This window comes from Equus quagga, chromosome 6 (genome assembly GCF_021613505.1).
Source record: "Equus quagga isolate Etosha38 chromosome 6, UCLA_HA_Equagga_1.0, whole genome shotgun sequence".
Classification (NCBI taxonomy): Eukaryota; Metazoa; Chordata; class Mammalia; order Perissodactyla; family Equidae; genus Equus; species Equus quagga.
In genome coordinates this window covers 64,605,065-64,627,202 of record NC_060272.1, presented here as the reverse complement: position 1 = coordinate 64,627,202, position 22,138 = coordinate 64,605,065, and the positions used below count along the sequence as shown (strand labels likewise).

Here is a 22,138-nt window from a genome sequence, read left to right as displayed (position 1 = left end):
ACTATAGTTCCCAAACCCATCCAAGTACTTTTTCTCAAGACTTCCAGTTTGCTACAATATTTTTATTCTGATAAACTCTACCAATAATCAACACAAGCATTTTAGGGGATGATTTGAGTTTCCTCTCTAAATCAATTTACCGATGATGCTAGCCTCTGATGATCTTGTTGGTGCCAAATGGAAATCATGACTCAGGTAGCTAATGTCATAATAACAATCATCTGCTGCTACACTCACATTGAAGTCTGTTTCAGTTGTAAACAGAGAATGTTTCTTTTGCAGTGATAACAGAAAGACATTTTCATGGACTAAGACTTAAATTTTTAAATCTATGCATAATGAAGACTTTTGACATAAGGAAGCTGACATGGCCAATGAAGTAATGCATGATGTTCATGACAGGCACCACAGGAAAAGAAAAGAGGACATGGCGTATATACAATACATTTGTACTAAGTGATGGCCAAAGGAGCCATATTAGGCTGATCAAATTTTACAGTTGTTTTAGGAAAGCAATATGGTAGAAGAATTGACCAACAGTAATATATAAATATACAAACTTCAAACTCAAAAGGCCTGAAGTCTGTACCATATTTGTGTCATAAGCAGTAACTTACTTTCAAAAAATTAAGACTAGCTATCATTTTAAATTTAGAGTATATATGAAAATGGATGTGTACTTTTGTTTGTACTTGATTTGTTTTATAAGAACTAGAAGCACAAGGAATATATACTTAGTTTTGTGTTTGTAAATAATGTACCGAAAAATTATTTAGGTCAACATTGGTAGGAAACCTTTGAGAATTCACTACCTTATTTAACTACACACTGAGGACCTTGTAGTTAATGACAGATTGCAAGGTAAAACCAACCTGTCCCACAAGGTTCTTTATAGTAGCCTCTGTTGGAGATCTTTTTATATAATAAAACAAAAGCCACACACTGTTAATCATAGTGCCTATAGTCAAAATGCAACAAAACAAAAACAAACTCAAAAACCTCCAAAACATACCATGATAAATATTACTTTCCTGTCATCTAATTTGGTTGTTAACCATTAAACACTACCTGTCAGATCCTGTGCTAAGTACTTGACATCCATCATGTCATTTGTCCCCACATAACCCTGTGAGATAGGTACTAACACCTCCATTTCACAGATGGGCATCTGAGGCTGGGTGTGATTAAGCAACTTGTTAAAAGATCACGTCGCTATTAAGTGGTGGTCAAAGAGTATCAAGTTTCAGTTATGCAAGAGGAATAAGTTTCAGAAATCTGCTGTACAACATTGTGCCTAGGATTAACAATATTGTATTGTGTACTTAAATATCTGTTAAGAGGATAGATCTCATTAAGTGAGATCTTACTATAATAGTCATAATAATAATAATAAAGGTCACAAAGCTAGGAAGTGGTAGAACCGAGATCTGAACCCAGGTCTGTCAGACCCATGCTCTTATCCGCTATACTAGTTTGTCTTTATTTTAGTTTCTTAATGTGGTTCAAAAAGGGAAAACCTTAATCATGCTAACATAACATAGCACAGGAAAACAAAGTATGCTATTCCTAACAAGGGTACTTATGACACCTATTTATTCCCTTCAAAAACAGATCTATTAATGAAGCTGAGTATAAAGACTGAAGTTTCTTTAATCCCATTTTTATAGAAATTAAATGACCTGCCCAAGGTCACAAGGCTAGGTGGTGCCAGAGCCAGGATAAGAAACTGGACATCCTGACATTTCACTTAGTGCTCTGCCCACGCCACTCTGCTACCTCCTTTAGAAACTACCAGCTCAAAAGCACCATTTAGGCACCATTCTCAGGGAATGAATACAATGATCCCACTGAGATGACTAATCATGCACTATGATTAGATTCACGTGCTATTTTGTTGCACAACAACTGATCTGAGATTCTGTTTCACAACAGAAAGCATCTTCCTGACCACACATATCCTCAGCTAGGGCAACAATAAAATGCTGCAGTGCTGCTGCCATCTGCAGGCATTATGGGTATTATGTAGGCCACATTTCATCTTCAGGTTTGCTTTTTTTTTTTGGTGAGGAAGATTTGCCCTGAGTATCTGTCAATTCTACTTTCTGCTTTGGCACTCCTTATTCTTTTCTTTCCTACATTAAGTTATGCTACCCCCAAATGCTTACTGAAATAATCAAATGTAAAAGTGATATCTGACATAGCATTTGTCAAAAACAGTTTTCATCACCATATATGTTTATATCAAAAAGAAATGAGGCTTCCAATATCACATAATGCAAAGCAAATGTGGATATAATACCACATAGCACTTTGATTACATGGCAAATTTTACAAATAGGACACAAAGGCATATAGTTAATTTTAAATCCAGTTAATATGTGCATTTCAAGTTGTGTGTATAAAACGTACCACTATTAAGCCACTTTTAGTAAGTATTGATTAGTTAAATTCTTTAACAAGGAACATTCCCCAAAGTATTAAGATTCCAAATATACTCAACTCAAATCATTCTCAGTGAATAACAGACAACCAGGACAGACATCGGTTATCTCTGGATCAAACCAGGTACTTACTTTGATTCTGTGTGGGTTTTGACTGATTGGAAAGGTCTTCATTTTCTATATAAAAATAAACAAATAAAAGTTGATTTCAAGCTTTACCAAATTATTCACCACCATAATAATCAGAAATTGGGGTCAAAAAAAGAAAACTCCAGGATATGCATGTATATACTATGTTAGGAAAAATAACATATACCTAGGGCAAAAAAAGGAAATAAACAAAAATCATAGTAGTAACTATACGAAGATTTACAGGATTATGAGCAATTGATCCCCACCAACCTCCCACTGACTGCTCCTTAACATATCACGTTTTAAAGAAACATCGTTATTTTATAGATATATTTAAGAACACTTTCTGGAAAGATGATGGCCTAAGCATGGCATCCAGGAGAAAGCGTAGCCTGCACCTGGAGAGGAGAGAGGAACCACTGTCGTTGGCTAGGCTGACCGTTACCTCTGGGCAACACTACAACAGTGGGAAGACTTGGAAGCAGGAGGTGGATGCTGAGTGCAAAATCCACTGCCATCTGAGGGACCAATCTTGTAAGCCATTGTGGATCACCCAAGCAAACAGAAAGAAAGTGGCCCTCCCCACTTGTTGCACTCACTTCTGAAAAAGGTCCTAGGCTAGAAGCTGTCAAGGAGAACTACCCTACTTGAGGCTGACTCGAAGCCTGTGACACTGACAAGCTAAAGTGTGCTCTTCCCCACCCACATGGGAAAGGACCTGTCCAACCAGACCATTAGTCAAAGACACAACAGAAAAATGACCTCTTGTGGCTTGACAATAACTGCCTAAGAAAGCAGTGTGACAAGCATAAGGTGCACAGGGAAGCCTCCAGCCTGACATGGTGAGCACAGAAAGATCATAGCTTGTGTAAGGGACTTAGCACAAATGAACAACCAGAACGGATGGTGTCTATCAATGGAGAGTCAATAAAAGAGAAAGAACTTTGAAACTTGGGATGCAGATTAGGAACACAAACACATATAATACTGCAAGAAAGTAAGCAGAGCAGGTGAAGACTCCAGATAAAAGGATCCGACTCCAAATGAATAAATGCAAAGAATGGCGACAATCAGAATAATATTACTGACAGCTCACTTACTTAGTTGGAAATAAACAAAAAACTCCCATTTAAAATGGCAAAAATACAGAGAAGAATATTATAAATGAATAAGTAAGAGACTAAGAAGGTAAATACAGTACAAAATAAGAGTGCCAGAAGGAGAAAAAAGAACAGATGAAAAAGTAATAAAGGAATAATAAAAACAAAACTTTCCTAAGCCTTAAAGACTTGAGTTTTCATATCCAAAGGGCTTACAGAGTTCTAGGAAAGATTAATGATAAGATAGACCCCTAGCACCCTGGTGCAATATCTGAACTCCAAGATTAAAAGACATTTCTGAACTCTAAAGATAGGAAGTATTTTCTTTGTAAGCTTATAGAAAAAGACTAAGCTTCTAATAAAGAAAAGAAAATTAACTGGAATTGGGTTTCTCATCCACAACCCTACACATGTGCCCTTTTGAAAGAAATTATAGAGAAATTTTCTACTAAAAAAAAAATTAGAATGAGCATATCAGAACGGGGAATCAAAGAATAGAAGAAACAGTAAGAACCCATGTAAGTTTAGAAGCACAGAAGAAAAAATGTGTAGTATTCTAACAAAACACACAAATTGATGAAAAAGGAGAGGAGGTATGGAAGTCAAAAAGTGGAGAACAGAACAGCTTTCTTTAGTTTTTTGTACACTGACAACTATTAAGAATATGAAGATAATCACTAGCAATATTAAAGATAAAATTTCTAAGCTTGGGTGGGAGCAAAGAGAGAGAAGAGTTGTTACAAAATAAAACAGCAATTTGACTAATGGAAGTAAACAAAAGTAAGGAAAATGAAAAACTAGGATAAAAGAATAATAACGAATACAAAAATAAAATGGAGGGGAGAAGAACAAACATGTAATTTTTATGATTATTGCAAATTCCTATTAAGTCTCTCCTCACTGGTTTAGAAAGCAGCATCCAGCTATAAATATAATTTACAAACCAACTAGCCTACCAAATAAAACCCTAAAATGAAAGCAAAAAGGGGTTAGGACAATATTAATAGCCAATAAGGCCAAGAAAAAAAGAAACACTTTATAGTAAAGTATAACTCAGCTGATATTATTTTACAGCTAGAAAACTCGAGACTTTCAAGAAAAGAAAACTAGAATAGGTAATTAGTAATAAGCACCTAGAAATGAAATACTCCATTTATAATTCTAACAAAAAATGCCTCTAAAATCCCTAGAGACAAACCTATGGCAAGGAACCTATATGAAGAAAACCATAAATCTTCTTTAAAGAGATAAAATAACCCGGGGTGGGGAAGAGCAGGGAATACTGAAAAACACTTAAGTATGGGGCCGGGCCCTGTGGTCAAGCGGTTAAAACTCTGCACGCTCTGTTTTGGCAGCCTGGGATTGTGGGCTTGGATCCCGGGCATGGACCTACTCCACTCACCAACCACACTTGTGGAGGTGTCCCATGTACAAAAAAATAGAGGAAGATTGGCACAGATGTTAGCTCAGCTCTAATTTTCCTCAAGCAAAAGACAAAAAAGAGGAGGATTGGCAATGGATGTTAGCTCTGGGCGAATCTTCCTTAACAAAAAAACAAAAACATTAAGTACGATTGAATGGTAAGATTTAATATCATTAGAGTGTCAATTCTCCCCAAATTACTATATAAGTATATATACTTAAATTCAACGGTTTCAAATGATCTTAAAGTTCAGATGAAAGAATGAATTTCCAAAAGTAGATAAGAAAAATATTACAATATAGTGAGAGAAAGCTTGCCTTATCAGATATCAGAACACAGTATAAATCTGCCAATCAAATCAATATGTTATCACCACAACATAAAATAACTAGATTGGAATAGAATAAAAAACCCAGAATTAGAATCATGTGTGTATATGAAAACTTAAGATAAACGTACTTTTTAAGATCAGTGGAAAAAATAGATTAATAAATGGTGCTAGTAAGACTGGCTATCTGAAAAAAAAATTAAGATGAACCTCTATTTCACCCCATAGGAAAATAAATTCCAGGTGGAATAGGAGTCTCACAAGCTCTAACTTACCTAGACTACCTAGGGTTAAGAAGATCTGAATCAAGCTAACACTGTTCTAGCTTTTTTTTTATAGTCTCTATTCGACTATGCAAAACATGTAAAACTCTAAGGGCAAAAGGTACCACGAACAAGGGCAAGAAGTAAAAGGATAAATTTTGGAAAAGATATTTTGCAACTCTTATCAGAGTATGCAGCTGCAAACTACAGAACCACTCTGGCTGGTAAAACAGAAAAAGAATTTATTAAATGCTATTGAGTAATTGAGTTCCTAGGAAGGGGAGCAAAAAAAAAACTCAAGTTCTATCCCTAATTTATACACATACAAAAATAAATGGCAAGTAGATTAAAAGCCATACATTTAAAAAAAAAATCACTATAAAAGTAACTAGAGAATATAGACGATATTTCCACACTGGATGGGGCAGGGTTTCCTAAGCAAGACATACAAAACTCAGAAGAATCAGAGCTGGTCCTGATGGCCTAATGGTTAAAGTTTGGCGTGCTCCCCTTTGGCAGCCCAGGCCCAATTCCCAGAGGTGGAACCACATCACTTGTCCCAGTAGCCATGCTGTGGCAGCACTCACATAGAAGAACTAGAAGGACCTACAACTAGAAGATACAACTACGTACTGGGGCTTTGGGGAGAAACAAAAGAGGAAGATTGGCAACAAATGTCAGCTCAGGGTGAATCTTTCCCAGCCAAAAAAACCCCCGAAAAACAAGAAAGCAAAAAACCCACAAAACTCAGAAGAATCAAATACACAATAACTAATCAAAATAAAAATTAAACTTTTATAAAAGACACACAAATGAAAATGCAAGCTAAATCAGCCTTATCAGATGGGCAAAAGTTAAAGAACTGATAATATCCCATGTTGAAAGGGTGTGAACAAACTATACGCTCGTACCCTCTCACTGGCAGCTATAAACTGGTACAGTCTTTTTGGAGAACAGTTTGGCAACATACAGAAAAATATTTATACTTCATATCCCATGTTCCCAATAGACCCAAGAAACAGGCTGAAGTGGAAAGTGCCAGGGAAGGGTTTAAGTCCTTCTGGGCACCTTCTGACGAGCCTTTCCTCCCCATGGTAGGAGTAATTTGCCCAAATGGTGACATTCATTAAGTCAATCATACTTCTCCATAGCGTGTCAAAATTCCCTGCTCATGAGAAATAGTTCTTATTTCTACAACCTGCTCATGTTCATACGTGTGGGCCTAGGCTGCTCTAGTGGAACCTGTGTAGCACACTCAGATCCACCATCAGGCTTCCTCTATTAGCACACACCATGTCAAACAACTGTCCCCTCCAAGTGTACATTTGTGGATGAATAAGTTATTTACTTTTAACACCCCATAATAACATGGTTTTACCTGTTCCTACTGGATTAGGAGTATATGGAGGTGGAGGGGGTACACCTGGAGCTATGACACTGGCTAATGGTACCAGACCTGCATTGTTATAAGCACCTAAAATAAAAACATAACAGAAAAAAATATATAATTTAGTATCATCCTGTGGCTAGGAGTTCAAACTGTATTAATGCAACTACCTGATTTATGTTTAAAACTGTTATGTAAGAGTTGTATTTTACACGGAGGTTTGGGTCTAGGGTCAGGTGAAAACAAAAGATCCAATGAGACTCCTGGAGATTCCCGTTTCCCACTGCAAGCTCAGTGCAGGCATAAGCACCGTGAATGGCATGGCAGGCAGAACCTGCCATACTTACACTGTCTGTCCTCTCTGTCAAGCGCACCCACTTGACCTTTTTAAGTTAAATGCATTAATGATATCTTTGAACATCAACTCCCAGAACAGGATTCAAGATGATTTACCAAAGCAGAAACCCATAATAGTAAATAATGCTTAAAAATAATCTATAATTCATTTATCAAAAGGAAACTATCCTAAATAAACTTTATCTGCTGTAATGTTGTAGACCAAGACACTAGTAGCTGACTGTGTGCAAAATTAAACTCATCATAGCATACTTCATAAGTGCTCCAGGTTTCCCAAGTACATATACCAACATTTACTTTCAATTTAATAAAGAAAGAGCAAAAAGAAAAATAGCAAAAATGGAAAAGCTTACTTGGTGCAATGGTTGCGTGTGGCCGGCATGGAGGTATTGGATAGGGAACAGGTTTATGTGGATTGTATGTTGAAGGAGGCTAGATGAGGAGGGAGGTACAGCAGTTACAAGAAAATCAAGTAAGTGGTCTCCTGGCAAAACCAAGTACAACTTGTCTTTCAAAACATTTAGTCCTAAGCGGCTAAAAATGCCCCAGCATATCAAATGCTACTGGACTAACACATGGCAAATGAGGGAAATTTCTTTGCTTTAACCAATGTATTTTCTATAAATTTCAGTGGTAGATCCTGACAAAGACTGTTGTGGAGGTGTTTATTTTTTATTTCAGCATTAAACCATCTCCAGTGAAGGGTCAGACCTCATCCTACACAGCATACTGCTCTCTGAACCAGCCTAGGTTAATCCAAGAATTGCTACCTCTTCCCATGTCACACAAGAAATCTGCTAGGCGTTGGAATTCAACATTCTGACAACTCTAGTAGAATGTAGATTGGAACTATGAATCCGGTATTTTAGTCTTCTTGCCTTTTGAAAGCCACAAATCTTATTTCATAGTTGACGGAACTTATACAAGTAACACAGAGCATTCAAACAATTGGTCTCTAGAGAACCAGAGATTGCTGAAGGAACACCAAACACTGTAATTTTATCTAGAGAGAGAGCATGTGCCTGCTGGAGGGAGTGCGCACTCATGCCCTCAAGGCAGAGAGGAGCCACTGGTGGTAAAGGATCCGGATTCTTTGTAGCTCTCATAATGGTGGCCCTGTACGATGTATTAGTCTGGTGCAAGGACTATGATCTGTGACTTTTTTGCTATAAGCAACTGCCACTGGAGCTCCTGTCAGTGGACAGGCAGGGACTGCAAGATGGCTGTGTGGAGGCCTCAAGTACTTCAACGCCAACAATCCTTCAACTCATGGGGCTGTCTTCTGTTCCATTTATATTCCAATCAGTCATCATAATCACTCCCTTGAAAATACTCTCATCCTCCCACTCCATTCTTCTTTCACTAATACTATTTCACTAATACTAATTTGGTCAAATCACAACCTTAGTTAAAGTGAACTCTCCATACTCCATACCTCCAAGAGAACAGCTGAATGTGGCTGGAGAAAAAAATAAAAACGATTTGACTGGTCTCATCTTAAAATAAAACATTAAACCTCAAAAGGCCCTGAATGCTCTTAACTAATTATAGTCTATTTTGCTAGACCATTCACTCTCCTAGAGTTTCTCGTATACTTTGAACTTTACAACACCAAACCAGAATTCATATTTTGAACAGACAGAAAGCTACATGGAAGAGTTAAGAACTGTTTCATGATTTATTTTCTAACATACCGGTTTGGATGGTCCAAGAATCCGTGCAGCTATTCCTTTGCCTTCATTGGTACAGTCTTCACCGTCTTTTTTCAAAGGAGTCCCCTATTTAAAAAATAAAGAAAAAGAAAGAAAGAGAATTGAGACTTTTTTAAAAACCCCAAAGTAAAAATAAAACAAAAACACTCCTTACTGTGTTACACTGAAAAAAAGGACTTAACTTGGTAGGAGTTCATGCACTTGGACTCCAGACTCAATTCTGCGCTGGGCGCATGACCCTGACAAGGGCTGAGGAAGCCTCCTCTGCCGTAGGCCCCTCAGAACTTGCACAGGGGCACTCAGAAGGAAACACGCAATACACATGGGGATGACACAAGGGCAGGACAAGGTATGTTCTCATTTTTTTCCCGCCACAATAGGAGCAACCAGAAATAGACTTCCAATGCTACAGTATGTCTAATGCTCAGAGTCAGAAAGAGTACCTGTATTACAGTTGAAAACAGACAAGAAAAAACAGTGTTCTCTATAAGCATTAAGTGTGATAGTTTATACTGTACGAAGGCAAATGAGACCTCATTCAAGACTGCTATAATTAACAGATCAGAATAAGTTGACTGGGACCGGCCCTGTGGCCGAGTGGTTAAGTTTGCACACCCTGCTTCGGCAGCCCAGGGTTTCACCAGTTCGGATCCTGAGCACAGACACGGCACTGCTCAGCAAGCCATGCTGAGGTGGCGTCCCACATGACACAACTAGAAGGAGCCACAACTGAAAATATGCAGCTGTGTACCAGGGGGCTTTGGGGAGAAAAAGGAATAAATAAAATCCTTAAAAAAAAAAAAAAAGAATAAGTTGACAGACTATTACAATGCATCTCCCTAACAGTGTGTGTCCCTTAACATACACACTAGTATGGAAGCCAACTTCCAAGATAGTCCCCAGTGATCCTCACCTTCTACATGCCCTTATATGGTCACCTTCCAGAGGGAATAGGGCTGACCTGTGTAACAAATAGCAAATTCCAAAAATGACGGCATTTGACTTTCAAAGCTAAGTCAGAAGAGAAGACAGTTTCTGCTTGCCTTCTCCTGGATTATTTGCCCTGGTGGACGGCAGCTGCCACAGCATGAGGTACTCAACAGCACTGTGGAAGAGTCCTCATGGTGAGGAACAGAGACCCCCTGCCAACAACCACCACTAACTTGCCAGGCATGTAAGTGAGCCACCTCAGATGCACAGTCCTGAGCGCTAATGAAGCCTTCAGATGGGTGCAGGCTCACAAGAAACCCTGAGCCAGAACCAAACTAAACCTCTCTCAGATTCCTGACTCACAGAAACTGTACAAGATAATCAGAGTTTATTGTTTTAATGCACTAAGTTTTAGGGTTATTTGTTACAATAAAAATATAACATTCTTTGAAAAAGTTATTTTGCAAAGAAGTTTGAGGAACACTGGATGGTACAAAAGCAAGTTTCCTTCTTACAGGACTTCTCAGAGCCTTTATTATGCAACATGATTCTCTAGGGAGGAAACACTGCATGCAGTCTCCCAAACATACTTAAACATACTTAACTATGAAGCTGTCTGAGGAATACTGAGAATTTGAGAAATGCACCTTTACTAAATGTAAATCAGTGCTTCTAAAATACAAAAAGAAAACAATCATCCTCTTTTACGTTTGGCTTGTTCTTCTGTACATTTCACACAAATACCTTAATGTAGTTTATATATGAACTTTTAATCAATGGTGATTCTGTGAATTAAGTTGCTAATATAATAAAATTTCTTTCCTTTGTAGAAGCATCATCAACTGGCATTTTCTTTAAATATCATTACTATGACAAATTTCATATTTAGCCACAAGAAGTTTCATAAATAGCCATAAAAGTATGCTTACTGGGAAAATTCCATTTATGCGACTAGGTCTTCCTTTGGGATATGGATTTCCTGGGATTGTTCCACAAGAAGAGATCATGGCATGAGGAGCTTTGCAGCCCCCCTTGAAAGCCTGTAACATAAAAAAGAGGAGGGGGCTAAAAATCAAATAAACTCATAAAGTTAACTACTCTGGATATTGGGAAGCCCTGCTAAAAAAACATGAATTAATAGCATCACACTCAATCTGTTCATATATCAATCAGCACTTACAGTGGTGAATATGCCCCAATTAGTAGGTAAAATCACTTTATTTAAATGCAATTATCAAAATTGTAACATGTTTTTAACGTCACAACTAACAGACTCCTATACAAAGGTATTTTCACAGTGGATTTTGTAAACTGTGTGCAAAAAAGTCCATTTACTATTTATTATGTCCCATTTCTCCAAAGACCAAGAAATACCATTGTCCAACTCTACAAACACCAAGCTCATGTCATGGGCAAGGCAAAAAGAGGACAGAGATGAAAGAGATGTGGTCTCTGCTTTGAAAAAGTTTATAACTTAGTGGAGAAAATACAAACAAACAAATAACAGGAGATGTTGGGTGTCTAAGAGCTGTGCTGTTGAAAAAGCAAGAGTTATCTGGGTATATGGTGTTCCACATAATGACGACATGTATTGAGGGATGGGACTGTGGTCCAACTTGTTTATTATTGCATCCCCAGATTCTAAAATGGTGCCTAACACATATTGACTTAGTGCTCACTAAATATTTATTCAATGAAGGAAAACACTATAATAGGTGACATACATTCCAACAGATCTATATTATATTATACGAATATCAATGTATGTCTACATAGCTATATTTTACAAGCATGTATGTTTTATATTTTGTTGTAGAGGTATACTGGTTTTATAAATTCATTCAAGACACACATAACTAGCTATATAATCCAGCCCCCTACTAAATGCTCCAACCCTAAAGATCATCTCGATTTTGGCTATTATAAATAGCACCAGGGTGAATGCCTATATATAGGAATAAGTATATTTCTATTTGTTTCCTTAGAATAAATTTCTGGAAACAGAATTTTTGTGTCAAAAGATATGAACATTTTAAAAGCTCTTCAAGCTTACCTCCCAGAAAAGTTGCACTAATGTACATTGACCAAAGGGCCCATTCCACAGAACACTCAGGCCTAGATTATTTCTGAGAAGGGAAGTGACATGATCAGAATGTTTTATAAGGAAGAAAACTACAGCAGTCAATGCATGATGCCTTAAAGAATTCAGTCAAGAAAATCAATGAAGAAGTTACTCAAGTAAAGAAACGTGGGCTCACATCCTGCTTCGGCTACAATAACTCAGGACTAAAGCAAAGTTCTCTCCTCTCCCTGAACTGAGCAGAGGGTGTGAGGATTAGAAACGAGTGGGCTGCAAGGCCCCGGGAGAGCAGTCTGTTTTCCTCAAGCAGGTTTCCAATTACTAATTCAGTTTCCAGCCACCACAATCCTGAGAAACAACTACTTTAAATGACAAATCAAGTTTTCTAAGCTTGGACAAGGACTATTTCTCTCACTCAGAGATTTTAAATAAACTGGATTTTTGCTTTATTACTCATCTCTTACGAATTTGATTAACATAAGCCTGAAGACAAAGAAAATTTTAAAAGTTCCTAAACACATAAAATTAAAGACAAAAGTTTGCAGCCAGGGCAGTTACCAAGGGACAGAGAATAAACACTGCATGAGTCTCAAGCTGAGTGGCAAACTGGCTTCTCACTCTCAAGCCATCTCTTCATCCTCCAGCATCCCCTTCACCCAGCTCTGCTCCTCCTCCATAGATGGCAGGGATGTCATTTTGAACCCATCGCATAACAGCAGTCAGGTTATTCATCAAAGTTAATATAGGAGTAAGATTGGTACATTTCTTCTTCATCAACATTCAGAAAAACCAATGTACCATTTATATAGAAATCTTGAGAAAATTACCTGTTCAAGTACTCTCTTGCACCGTTTCTTCTCAGACATATTGATCCTGAATAAATCTTCAATGGGACGAGAATTCTGTGCATCAACAATGTTCCTACCGAGGAAATAAAATTTAGCTTTTCATTTAAGAAACTGAACATACATACAGAGGCCAACAACTTTTGTTTATCTATAAATATATTTGAATCAGCTTTTCCCCATGACATAAGAAGCAAAGTATGATTATTTACTCTTAATTGGTGAATGTAAACAACATGCTTATATAAAAATGGTAAATACAATAATTGAACTGAGGTTTATCTGGTTACCTGCAAGTAACAAAAGTAATACCATAAATAAAAATCAATACTTTGAGATTTTTGAAAATATACCCTCTCAATGAGTGTTAGGAGAACTATGGCAATAGAACAAATCCAGGTGTTAAATGCAGAAAAATCACGGTTGATCTAAAAATGAAGTTTTATCTTTTGCTTTATTCTGTGTTTTTGTGGACATCTATAAATATATATGTATAAATATATAAGGGACTTAAAAATGCATGTGCTATAAAGAAACAGCAACTTACAGACTCTTCCATTCTGCAGAAGAGCAGGTTCCGTTCCTCTTTGAGCTTATGCTCATTCCACCCACTTATTAAATGCTGTGACGGGTACTTTCACATATCTTACTGTATTTTAAATTCACATACCCTACTAAATAGGTGAGATCCTTACTTTTACAATTGAGGAAAATAAGGTCTAGAAAGAATAAGTACATATTAAGCCAAAATATATGTTGTCAGAATGTGGCAGAACCCATCTAACTCTAAGACCTATGGCTTTATCAAGAAGCCTTTCAAGTTATTCAGAGTAGGACAGCAAAGCAAGTCACTGAAATGCAGACAAATCAAAATAAATTATCTCGATAAGCCCCATTATTTTGTAAGCAATAACCATGTGTAATAAGTACACTAGATATTTAGATATAAGAATTTAGCTCTATGCTCTCATAGATTTTATTAGAGTTCCATTCATTAATATAATTCTGACATATTAACACACACTAATGAGTTATAAGACATTTAAAAAGTCTTCCAAATTTTCTTCAGTAAAGTAAAAAGAAAAAGAATTACTTACGAAGCCAATAGTTCAAGAGCAACTAGTTTGTCTTTACTGAAGGTGAAACAGTTGAGTATATTGACCACTTCTGCTGGGTGAACAGCCACCATTTTCTATTAAAATAAAAATAATTTTATTTTCAACATGAGGAATTTTCATGCCAGAAATTTCCTTTTTATGGGAATTATAGTTAAATGTTCTTAATATAAATATTTGAGGTGAAAACTGCTTACTCAAAAGTAAGCCCTAACAACTATGTGAATCAAACTTAGCCTTTTTCAAAGTTAACTATTTCACCTGAAGACCTAAGTTCTCCTATATGCTCTTTTTTTATCCACATTTCTCAGTGTTTTCATCTATAGGGAAAAAAAAATATTTACACGTACTACTTTCCTCAGAAAGGTTATAGAGAAAGTGGATATTTACAAATATGGGAAATATGCCACTTGAGAAGTCAGGAAAAATGACATTCCTCAGTTAGCGTGCTGGGTCCGCCATAATCAGGATCTCCCACAGTGAGGTCCACAGCGAATAGTGTTACTAAAAAAGGGTACTACACTCACATCAGTTAGCGGAAAGATGGGTTAAACAGGTTTCTTTACTGCAGAACTTTCTTAAGAGTCCTCTGTTAACGTGCGTTGTGGCACTCCAAGATTCTGGGGAACGTTACATAATTTACTTGACTAGGGTACATTTATTTTTGACAAGCAGCTAGAAGATTTTGCCAATTTACAGATTTATGGTAACAGTGGTGGAAATTCAAAAGCAAAGTCACTGTAAGAAGATCACTTAGGGGCCACAAGGGATTAAGTACGCAGCTCCGCTTTTCCGTGGCCCAGGGTTTCACTGGTTCGGATCCTGGGCATGGACATGGCACCGCTCATCAGGCCATGTTGAGGTAGCATCCTACATGCCACAACTAGAAGGACCCACAACTAGAATATATTCAACTATGTACTGAGGGGCTTTGAGGAGAAGAAGGGAAAAAAAAGAGGAAGACTGGCAACACATGTTTGCTCAGGACCACTCTTAAAAAAAAAAAAAAGATCAGTTAGAGTCAACACCCAATAGATTCTTAAAATTTGGAGCAGGGGTTTTCAAACACTGACTTATGTACCACCAAAAGAATTGGTAAAACTATATATACCCTTTGCATGTTTTTAAATTGACATCTAAAAATTTTACTGGAAGTTTAAATATTTGCAAAAACTCGATTTCCTTATATACAAATTTATTATATATTTGTAAAAACCTTGGAACTACTGATTTAGCTCATTTAATTTATGAAAATTCTATTTTATAACCTAATTGTCAAAATCAGTCTTCAGTGTGAAAACAATCAATCAACTTAATTCAAATAAATGCATTAAGCTGTTCCTGTTCTGGCCTTCAAACCTCTGAATTTTAATTCTAAGGTAAATGGACAGATGAACAGCCCTCAGAGCTCAGTCATGAGACTGCTTGATAAAACAAGGCAAGGTCCCCGTCAGTATTTCTTACAGAAGCTCTCTGCTTTGCTCTCCCTCAGGAGACTGCACTCTCTCTTTGGTCTTTGGGGAAGAATTTTCACCCCCAGGTTGTGGGTGGATAGGTGAGATAACTCTTTTTTTTTTTTTTTAATAGAGTAGAAAAAAGCAATTACTGAAGAGGAGAGCACCAACAGACCCAGACACTTTCTTAGGCAAATCAGTTGAGGATGTTAAGGATCTGTAGATTCCCTTAAAGCTATCCATGCCTGATATTCCGAGGAAAATCTTTGTATATAGCCAGATCCTGTTTGATTTAGATGACTGTTAATCCAGGCTCTAGAGCTGTGCTGTCCATACGGCAGCCACTAGGCACATGAGCCTGTTTAAATTAAAATTAAATAAAATTAAAAATATAGTTCCTCAGGCAGACTAGACACATTTTAGGCGCTCAGGAGCCACATGTAGTCAATGGTTACCATATTTGATAGTGCAGATACAAAACACTTCCACCATCGCTGAACGGTCATTTAGACAGTGTTGGTCTAAAGAATGTAAGTATAAACCTGTCTGACTATTCTTCTCAGACTAAATAGAAGAGAGTGAAGATATCTAAAAATAGAAAGAAGTACGTAAAAACACTTAAGAATCCAAATCCTATGTTTTGCTTGCCTATAAATATTTTCTCCTTCAATCTGCCAATTAGTCATGTGGTGACATGACATTATACCTTTCTAAGTTCCAAGCTGTAAGGGACATACTGAGACAGTAGGAAAACCTCCTGGGCCTCCCTACTCAATCCTAAAGAGAAGGAGAACAGAACTGTAACAGGATTTGACATTAATAGAAACTACATATAGAATTCCGGTAAACATAATCGGAGTTTCAGAACATCCCAAATTCAACCAAATTGTTGTTTTTAAGATTAAACATATCAGGGGCTGGCCCTGTGGCCAAGTGGTTAAGTTCGCATACTCCACTTCAATGGACCAGGGTTTCACTGGTTCGGGTCCTGAGCGCGGACCTAGCACCACTCATCAGGCCATGCTGAGGCGGCATCCCACATAGCAGAACCAGAAGGACCTGCAACTAGAATATACAACTACGTACTGGGCGGCCTAGGGGAGAAGAAGAAAAAAATTAAGAAATAAAAGAGATTGGCAACAGATGTTAGCTCAGGTGCCAATCTTAAAAAAAAAAAAAGGGGGGTGGCCCCATGGCCGAGCAGTTAAGTTTGCGTGCTCCGCTGCAGGCGACCCAGTGTTTCGTTGGTTCGAATCCTGGGCACGGACATGGCACTGCTCATCAAACCACGCTGAGGCAGCATCCCACATGCCAGAACTAGAAGGACCCACAACGAAGAATATACAACTATGTACTGGGGGGCTTTGTGAGAAAAAGGAAAAAAATAAAATCTTTAAAAAAAAAATAAAGATTAAACGTTATCAGACATTACTTATTGGTATACAATCCAATAGTATAGTACATACAATTTAAATTTACCGGGTGGGAATTTTTAATTTTTTAACAGTTTTTTTGAATAATCAAAGTATAACGAAATTTAGAGTCATTTTTCCTAATGCAAACAAAATTCCAACTTGAGATGAATTATGGAAAACTATGGGAGAATTCAACATACTTAAATTCTACATTCCAAGAAAAAATAAAATTACTTACATGCTGTAATGCTTTCATGGCCTTCAACTGAGGCTCAGCCCAGGAGAAATATCTCAGTAAATCAACCACCTGAAAGCAAAGAACTAATTTATTTATAATGGCAATCTGTTTGCAAACATTTCTAAAAGATTTATTTCAGCACTTTGAATTACTATTCAAAATGCGTTGTGTGGGCCCAGACGATGAGGGATAAACATGGCACCAGAGTTTACACTGTGCTGACAGAGTAGCCAGCTACAGCTACTTAAATTGAAATCAAGGCAAATAAAAAACTCAGTTCCTCACTGGCACAAGCCACATTTTTAAGTGCTCAACAGCCATCTGAAGCTACGAGCTACCATAATGGATAGTGCAGACAGAGAATTTCCATCATCACAGTCTTGGACAGCACTGGTCTAGAAATAAAGGAAAATGAAAGGTACAGGAAAAAGAAAGTACCTAAAGAAAATAAAGGTTGCAAAAGTACTAGATGGAGATAAAATGTCAGCTTAGGAATATAAAGGACTACTTTTTTTAGACACTGCATTTTAAAATCATGTATATGATATTGTGGTGAGAGTGGGTATGTTTATAAAATACCCAAGCTATAAATTCTGTAAAGTTCTCTACCCAAGCTGAAAGCTTCTAAAGTACCTAAATAAAAACAGCAACAAAGTAAGAGCAATTCTGAACTTGACCACCAACAGACATTAACCAGAACATCAGTGTTAAAAAAAAAGACTCTTGTTTAAACAAATAGAAGAATACCTGTTCACTAGAAAAATATCCGTGCACATATTCAATTGCTTTTAATTTGTACTCTGTCAAAACAGCCTAAAAAACATAGAAAAACAGCATTAATACATGTAAACAGAACAGTAAAATGCATATATCAGAACTACCTAAGCAATTCAAACACTGGCAGACATTCTTCAGCCCTGCATGGAGAGGCAGCTAAAGTCACTGTGGTGACATGACATTCTAGGTCCCATGGTGTAAGGGATAGACTGAGACAGCAGGAAAACCTCCTGGGCCTCCCTATTCACTCCTACAAAGAAAGGGAATTGAACTGCAATAGATAAGATTTGACATTAATAGAAATTACATATAGAATTACTGTAAATGTAGTTAGTCTCCGAATATCCCAAATTAAACCAAACTGCCATTTTTAAGATTAAATGTATGACATTACTCATTCATCAGACAATTATTTACTGAGCACCTATTATGTGCTAAGTGGCAGAGAAACATAAGACAAGGTCTGGTTGAGGCTCTCAGTATTTCTACAAGGATATGAGAACCCAAGGAGCTAGAGAGGCCCTGAACTCACTGTATGCCTGCCACTAACTGGCACTGGGGCCCTTGAGAGGCATTTTAATTACCCTCAGAACCTCCTGACATAAAAGGGAATATCATTCATTACCGGCCTCAGAGTTACTGTGAGGATTAAGAATCAAGAGTAGATCTGACACATAAGAGATATTTGGTAAATGCTGGTTCCTTTCCTCACAGGGCCTCCATCAGTGGGAAGTTCAGGGAGTTCGGTGGCCTTGAGCCAGCCCTGTCTAGAGCCTGAAATCACACATGCTCTCCTGGCAACTACTCGCCAAACTTAGAGATGGACACATCAGACTATCACGATTCGGTAACTATTAATCATTAAAAATCAACTAATCCCTTTACTTTTACTACAAAACAATGATAACTGTACTGTCCACATACATCATTCTGTCAGCAGAAAATACTATAAGAAGGCAACGGAGAAAAACATCCAGGGTGCTCAGCAGTTTCACTGAAAAAGGGGGGGAAATGGCATTCTGGATAATGTACTCTCGGGAGTTTACCATTATCATTATTGGAAACAGTCAAAAGCAAGTTTCTGGACCAGATCCTGGATTGTGTTGATGCCAAGTCATTCTCAATTGTTTCACCAGTGCCTCAGGCGTCCAGCTGTATTCCCAGGCACAAGAGCAGGCACTCTGGAGTCAGACTGCCTGAGTTTGAATATTTACCAGCTGGGTAACCTTGGGCTGGCTAGTTAACCTCACAGACTAGATGTGCCATCTGTAAAATGAGGAGTATGGAACCTACACCTCACGGGTTGTTAGGAGGATCAAATCAAATAATGTAGGGAGAAAGCGCTTAGAACAGGCATACACAGCAAGTGCTCAATAGTTACTGGCCATTATAATTACCTTCTGTTTGAAGAGCAAATTCAACATTGCCTTTTCCCCTTTCTTCCCCCTTCCTATTTCTTTTCCTAGTGTCTTCTTACATGCCCTTGCTTTAAATGACAGTAGTGACAGCCAGTATTAACTATGGACCTACGATGACACGCAGGAAGAGATTACTTGCTTTAAACTGACCTACATTTACAAAGTCTAAGAGCAATTTTTAAAAAACCAATAATAATTCTCATATTTAGATATGCCTATATTTTTATCTCATTTTAAAAGACTAAAATAATGATGCATCTAATTATGTGGCAGAAACAGCAAAAGACATTTTGATTGCAGACCAGAAATAAGGACTTAAGTTGCCATCTCGTGTGAACATGATTTTCATCTCTGGAAAATTTCTTGCTCTCCTTATTAGTATTTACTATGTGATCTTTTCACAGCTTAGAAGGGAGAAAATGTGCAAAGTGACACCCTGTATCTTCCAAAAGTAGAAATCTGGGTTACCTAAAGGCACAAATTATTTTCTTATAAACAGTTAAATATCAGCTCATGAACAAATTTTGGCAAATTCTAAACACATTAGTAGCGAGCTGAGGTTTTATTGCAAACCTTAATTGGACAAACTGGGCTTGCAAGAGAAATTTTATTCAAAAAAGAACATTCAATATCGTCAAATACGTAAATTTGAAGCTAACGTGAATTTGAAAAAGCCTTTATAAAGGATTTAGAAAAACATTTTCCTTTATTACAGCGAAAGGAGAAAAACAGCATGTCCACAGGCAACTTTATTAATAATTTCATAAGCTGAAATAAATGAGCACCGGAGCACAAGGAACAAATCTTTCCGCATCAGTCTAGGGTCTTAAAGATAGGGAAATGGCGAGATAATTGCCCGGAAGTTGTCAGCAAAGGACCCTGTACTAGCATAAGAAAGGAAGAGTAAAATCTTCCAGTCCTAATTAAACTTTATTTTTGTGCTGGAGGTACTTAGGCTCAAGGCTATATTCCAAAATTTTTTTTCTGTCTGGTTCTTTCTGGGAGGTAGGCTACATACAACAGCCGCAAAAAGAAGCAAAAACTTGGAAAGCAAGAGAAAAAAAGTTTTGAAATTCAAGTTATTGAAGTTCATTCCTAGGAATATGACTTTAAACTTAACGCTACATTTTTCATTAGGATACTAATTTTGTCCGGTCCAAGCAACAAATATTGTCTGTCTATCCTCAGGTTTGAAAAGCTTGTCAGAATAATAACTACCATTATAAATAACCTTCTACGTATTGCCTCTAGTTTTCAGTCACTGTTGTGTTACCGAAAGATGAGGGAATCGGTTCAGAAATATTAAATCACTTATCCAAAAGGGCAGAGCTATTAAAGATTTATAGAGCCAGCTTCGAAACCGAGGACTCTCTGAATATAATTTCCACAATAGGGCACTAGTTCTCAGGAAGTTTAGAGTTAACTTAATTTCTATTTGTATCGTGAAATGTATCAAGATATCACCTCCTACAGTATACGCCGAAATTCCAACCAAGTTTGCAATCCTTAAACCTCTTTGTGGACAATCTGCACGCAGTCCCTCAAAGAGAATAAACCACGAGAATTCCTAGCGCATACAATGATTTACGGATTTAAGTGTAATTACCTTTCTAATTTCATCCAGCACCGTTTCAAAAGACTTTTTGTCCATCTTGACTACAATCTCGACGAGGTTTTAACAGCTACACTTTCAATTACAAAACGTTCATCCCTGGTCAGCTCTGATAGTAAAAATATTTAACAGCCGAAGAGGAAAATGACTCCAGGAGCAGGAGAAAGGATACGAAGAGGTAGAGAGTATTTCAAAGTCTGCAAAAATTCCTAAAAATGGACACTTACAAAAACTTTTATTAAAAATAAAAGCGTCAGGCTTCCCCAGCTTCTTTACACAAAGCTTCGGGACGCCTCGGGGAAGAGCCGGGTCCTCTGAGTCCCGCAGAGAAACCCGGGGTTCAGCAGCCGGTGCTGAGCGTCGGTCCCCTGCAGCTGAAGGCCAGGCGCCGCCAAGGGAAGGTCTTGAAGCCGCTTTCCCGGGCGGAGTGGACGGGAGAGCAGAGGCACCTGAAGTCCTGCGGGCGTGAGAAGGGAGGTACCGGCCTCTCGACCCGCACCAGCGCCTCGACGGCTGGCCGCCGCCCCTCACCACCACAATCCTGGACTCATGGCCTGGCGCGCGCTCACCCCCAGTAGCTCCGCCAGACTCGTGGGTCGCGCGGCCCGGGCAGCGGCGGCCTGGCAGGCTCTTTGTTACCAGCTGCCACGGCTTCCGGGAGCGGGCCGGCGGCTGGAGAGCACCCGGAGCCGGGCGAAGTGGGGCACGGTCTCGGAGAGGGGAGCTCCCGAATACCGCAGGGCCAGCAGCGCCAAGAGCCCTTCTCGGTTACCCCTACGGTTCCCACCAGCTCATGGGGGTCCTGTAATGAAGCCCGTCGCGCCCGAGTAAACTCAACTCTGCGCTGCCAGCTTAGGCCACCCTTTCCTAAAAGCCCATGGAGGGGGTCCTGGTGTGGGAACGTAGGTATCCATGGAGGATGCCTGGATCCCTTGGAATCAGACACGGCTGAAATCCTTCCCAGAGCCTGGAAATCATTTTTTGAGGGTTACATCCCTATGTGTCTGGTTTGAGTGTGCTAGCTTCTGATTTTTCAATCTGAATTAAAAAAAATGAATATCGAGTGGTTAAGGCATATCTACGGGCGCCCTTGTTTTGAGGGACAGGAGAA

General features: G+C 38.2%; 1 protein-coding gene across 2 annotated transcripts in view; it reads right to left on the bottom strand.

Annotated features, from left to right (window-relative positions):
• Positions 1-21,157, bottom strand: part of PROSER1 (proline and serine rich 1) — a 29,072-nt gene extending 7,915 nt beyond the window's left edge. Inside the window, exons 1-10 of one of the 2 annotated variants that reach the window (XM_046664597.1) lie at positions 21,022-21,157; positions 17,968-18,033; positions 17,221-17,289; positions 14,096-14,190; positions 12,981-13,074; positions 11,003-11,113; positions 9,126-9,209; positions 7,785-7,863; positions 7,066-7,161; positions 2,574-2,618 (exon numbers count right to left, since the gene is read on the bottom strand). In XM_046664597.1, coding sequence (XP_046520553.1) covers positions 2,574-2,618; positions 7,066-7,161; positions 7,785-7,863; positions 9,126-9,209; positions 11,003-11,113; positions 12,981-13,074; positions 14,096-14,190; positions 17,221-17,289; positions 17,968-18,033; positions 21,022-21,066 — 784 coding nt within the window. In that variant the 5' untranslated portion in view covers positions 21,067-21,157. The remainder of the gene's footprint in view (positions 1-2,573; positions 2,619-7,065; positions 7,162-7,784; positions 7,864-9,125; positions 9,210-11,002; positions 11,114-12,980; positions 13,075-14,095; positions 14,191-17,220; positions 17,290-17,967; positions 18,034-21,021) is intronic. The other variant, XM_046664598.1, reaches the window with a different exon arrangement.
• Positions 21,158-22,138: the final 981 nt, after the last annotated feature.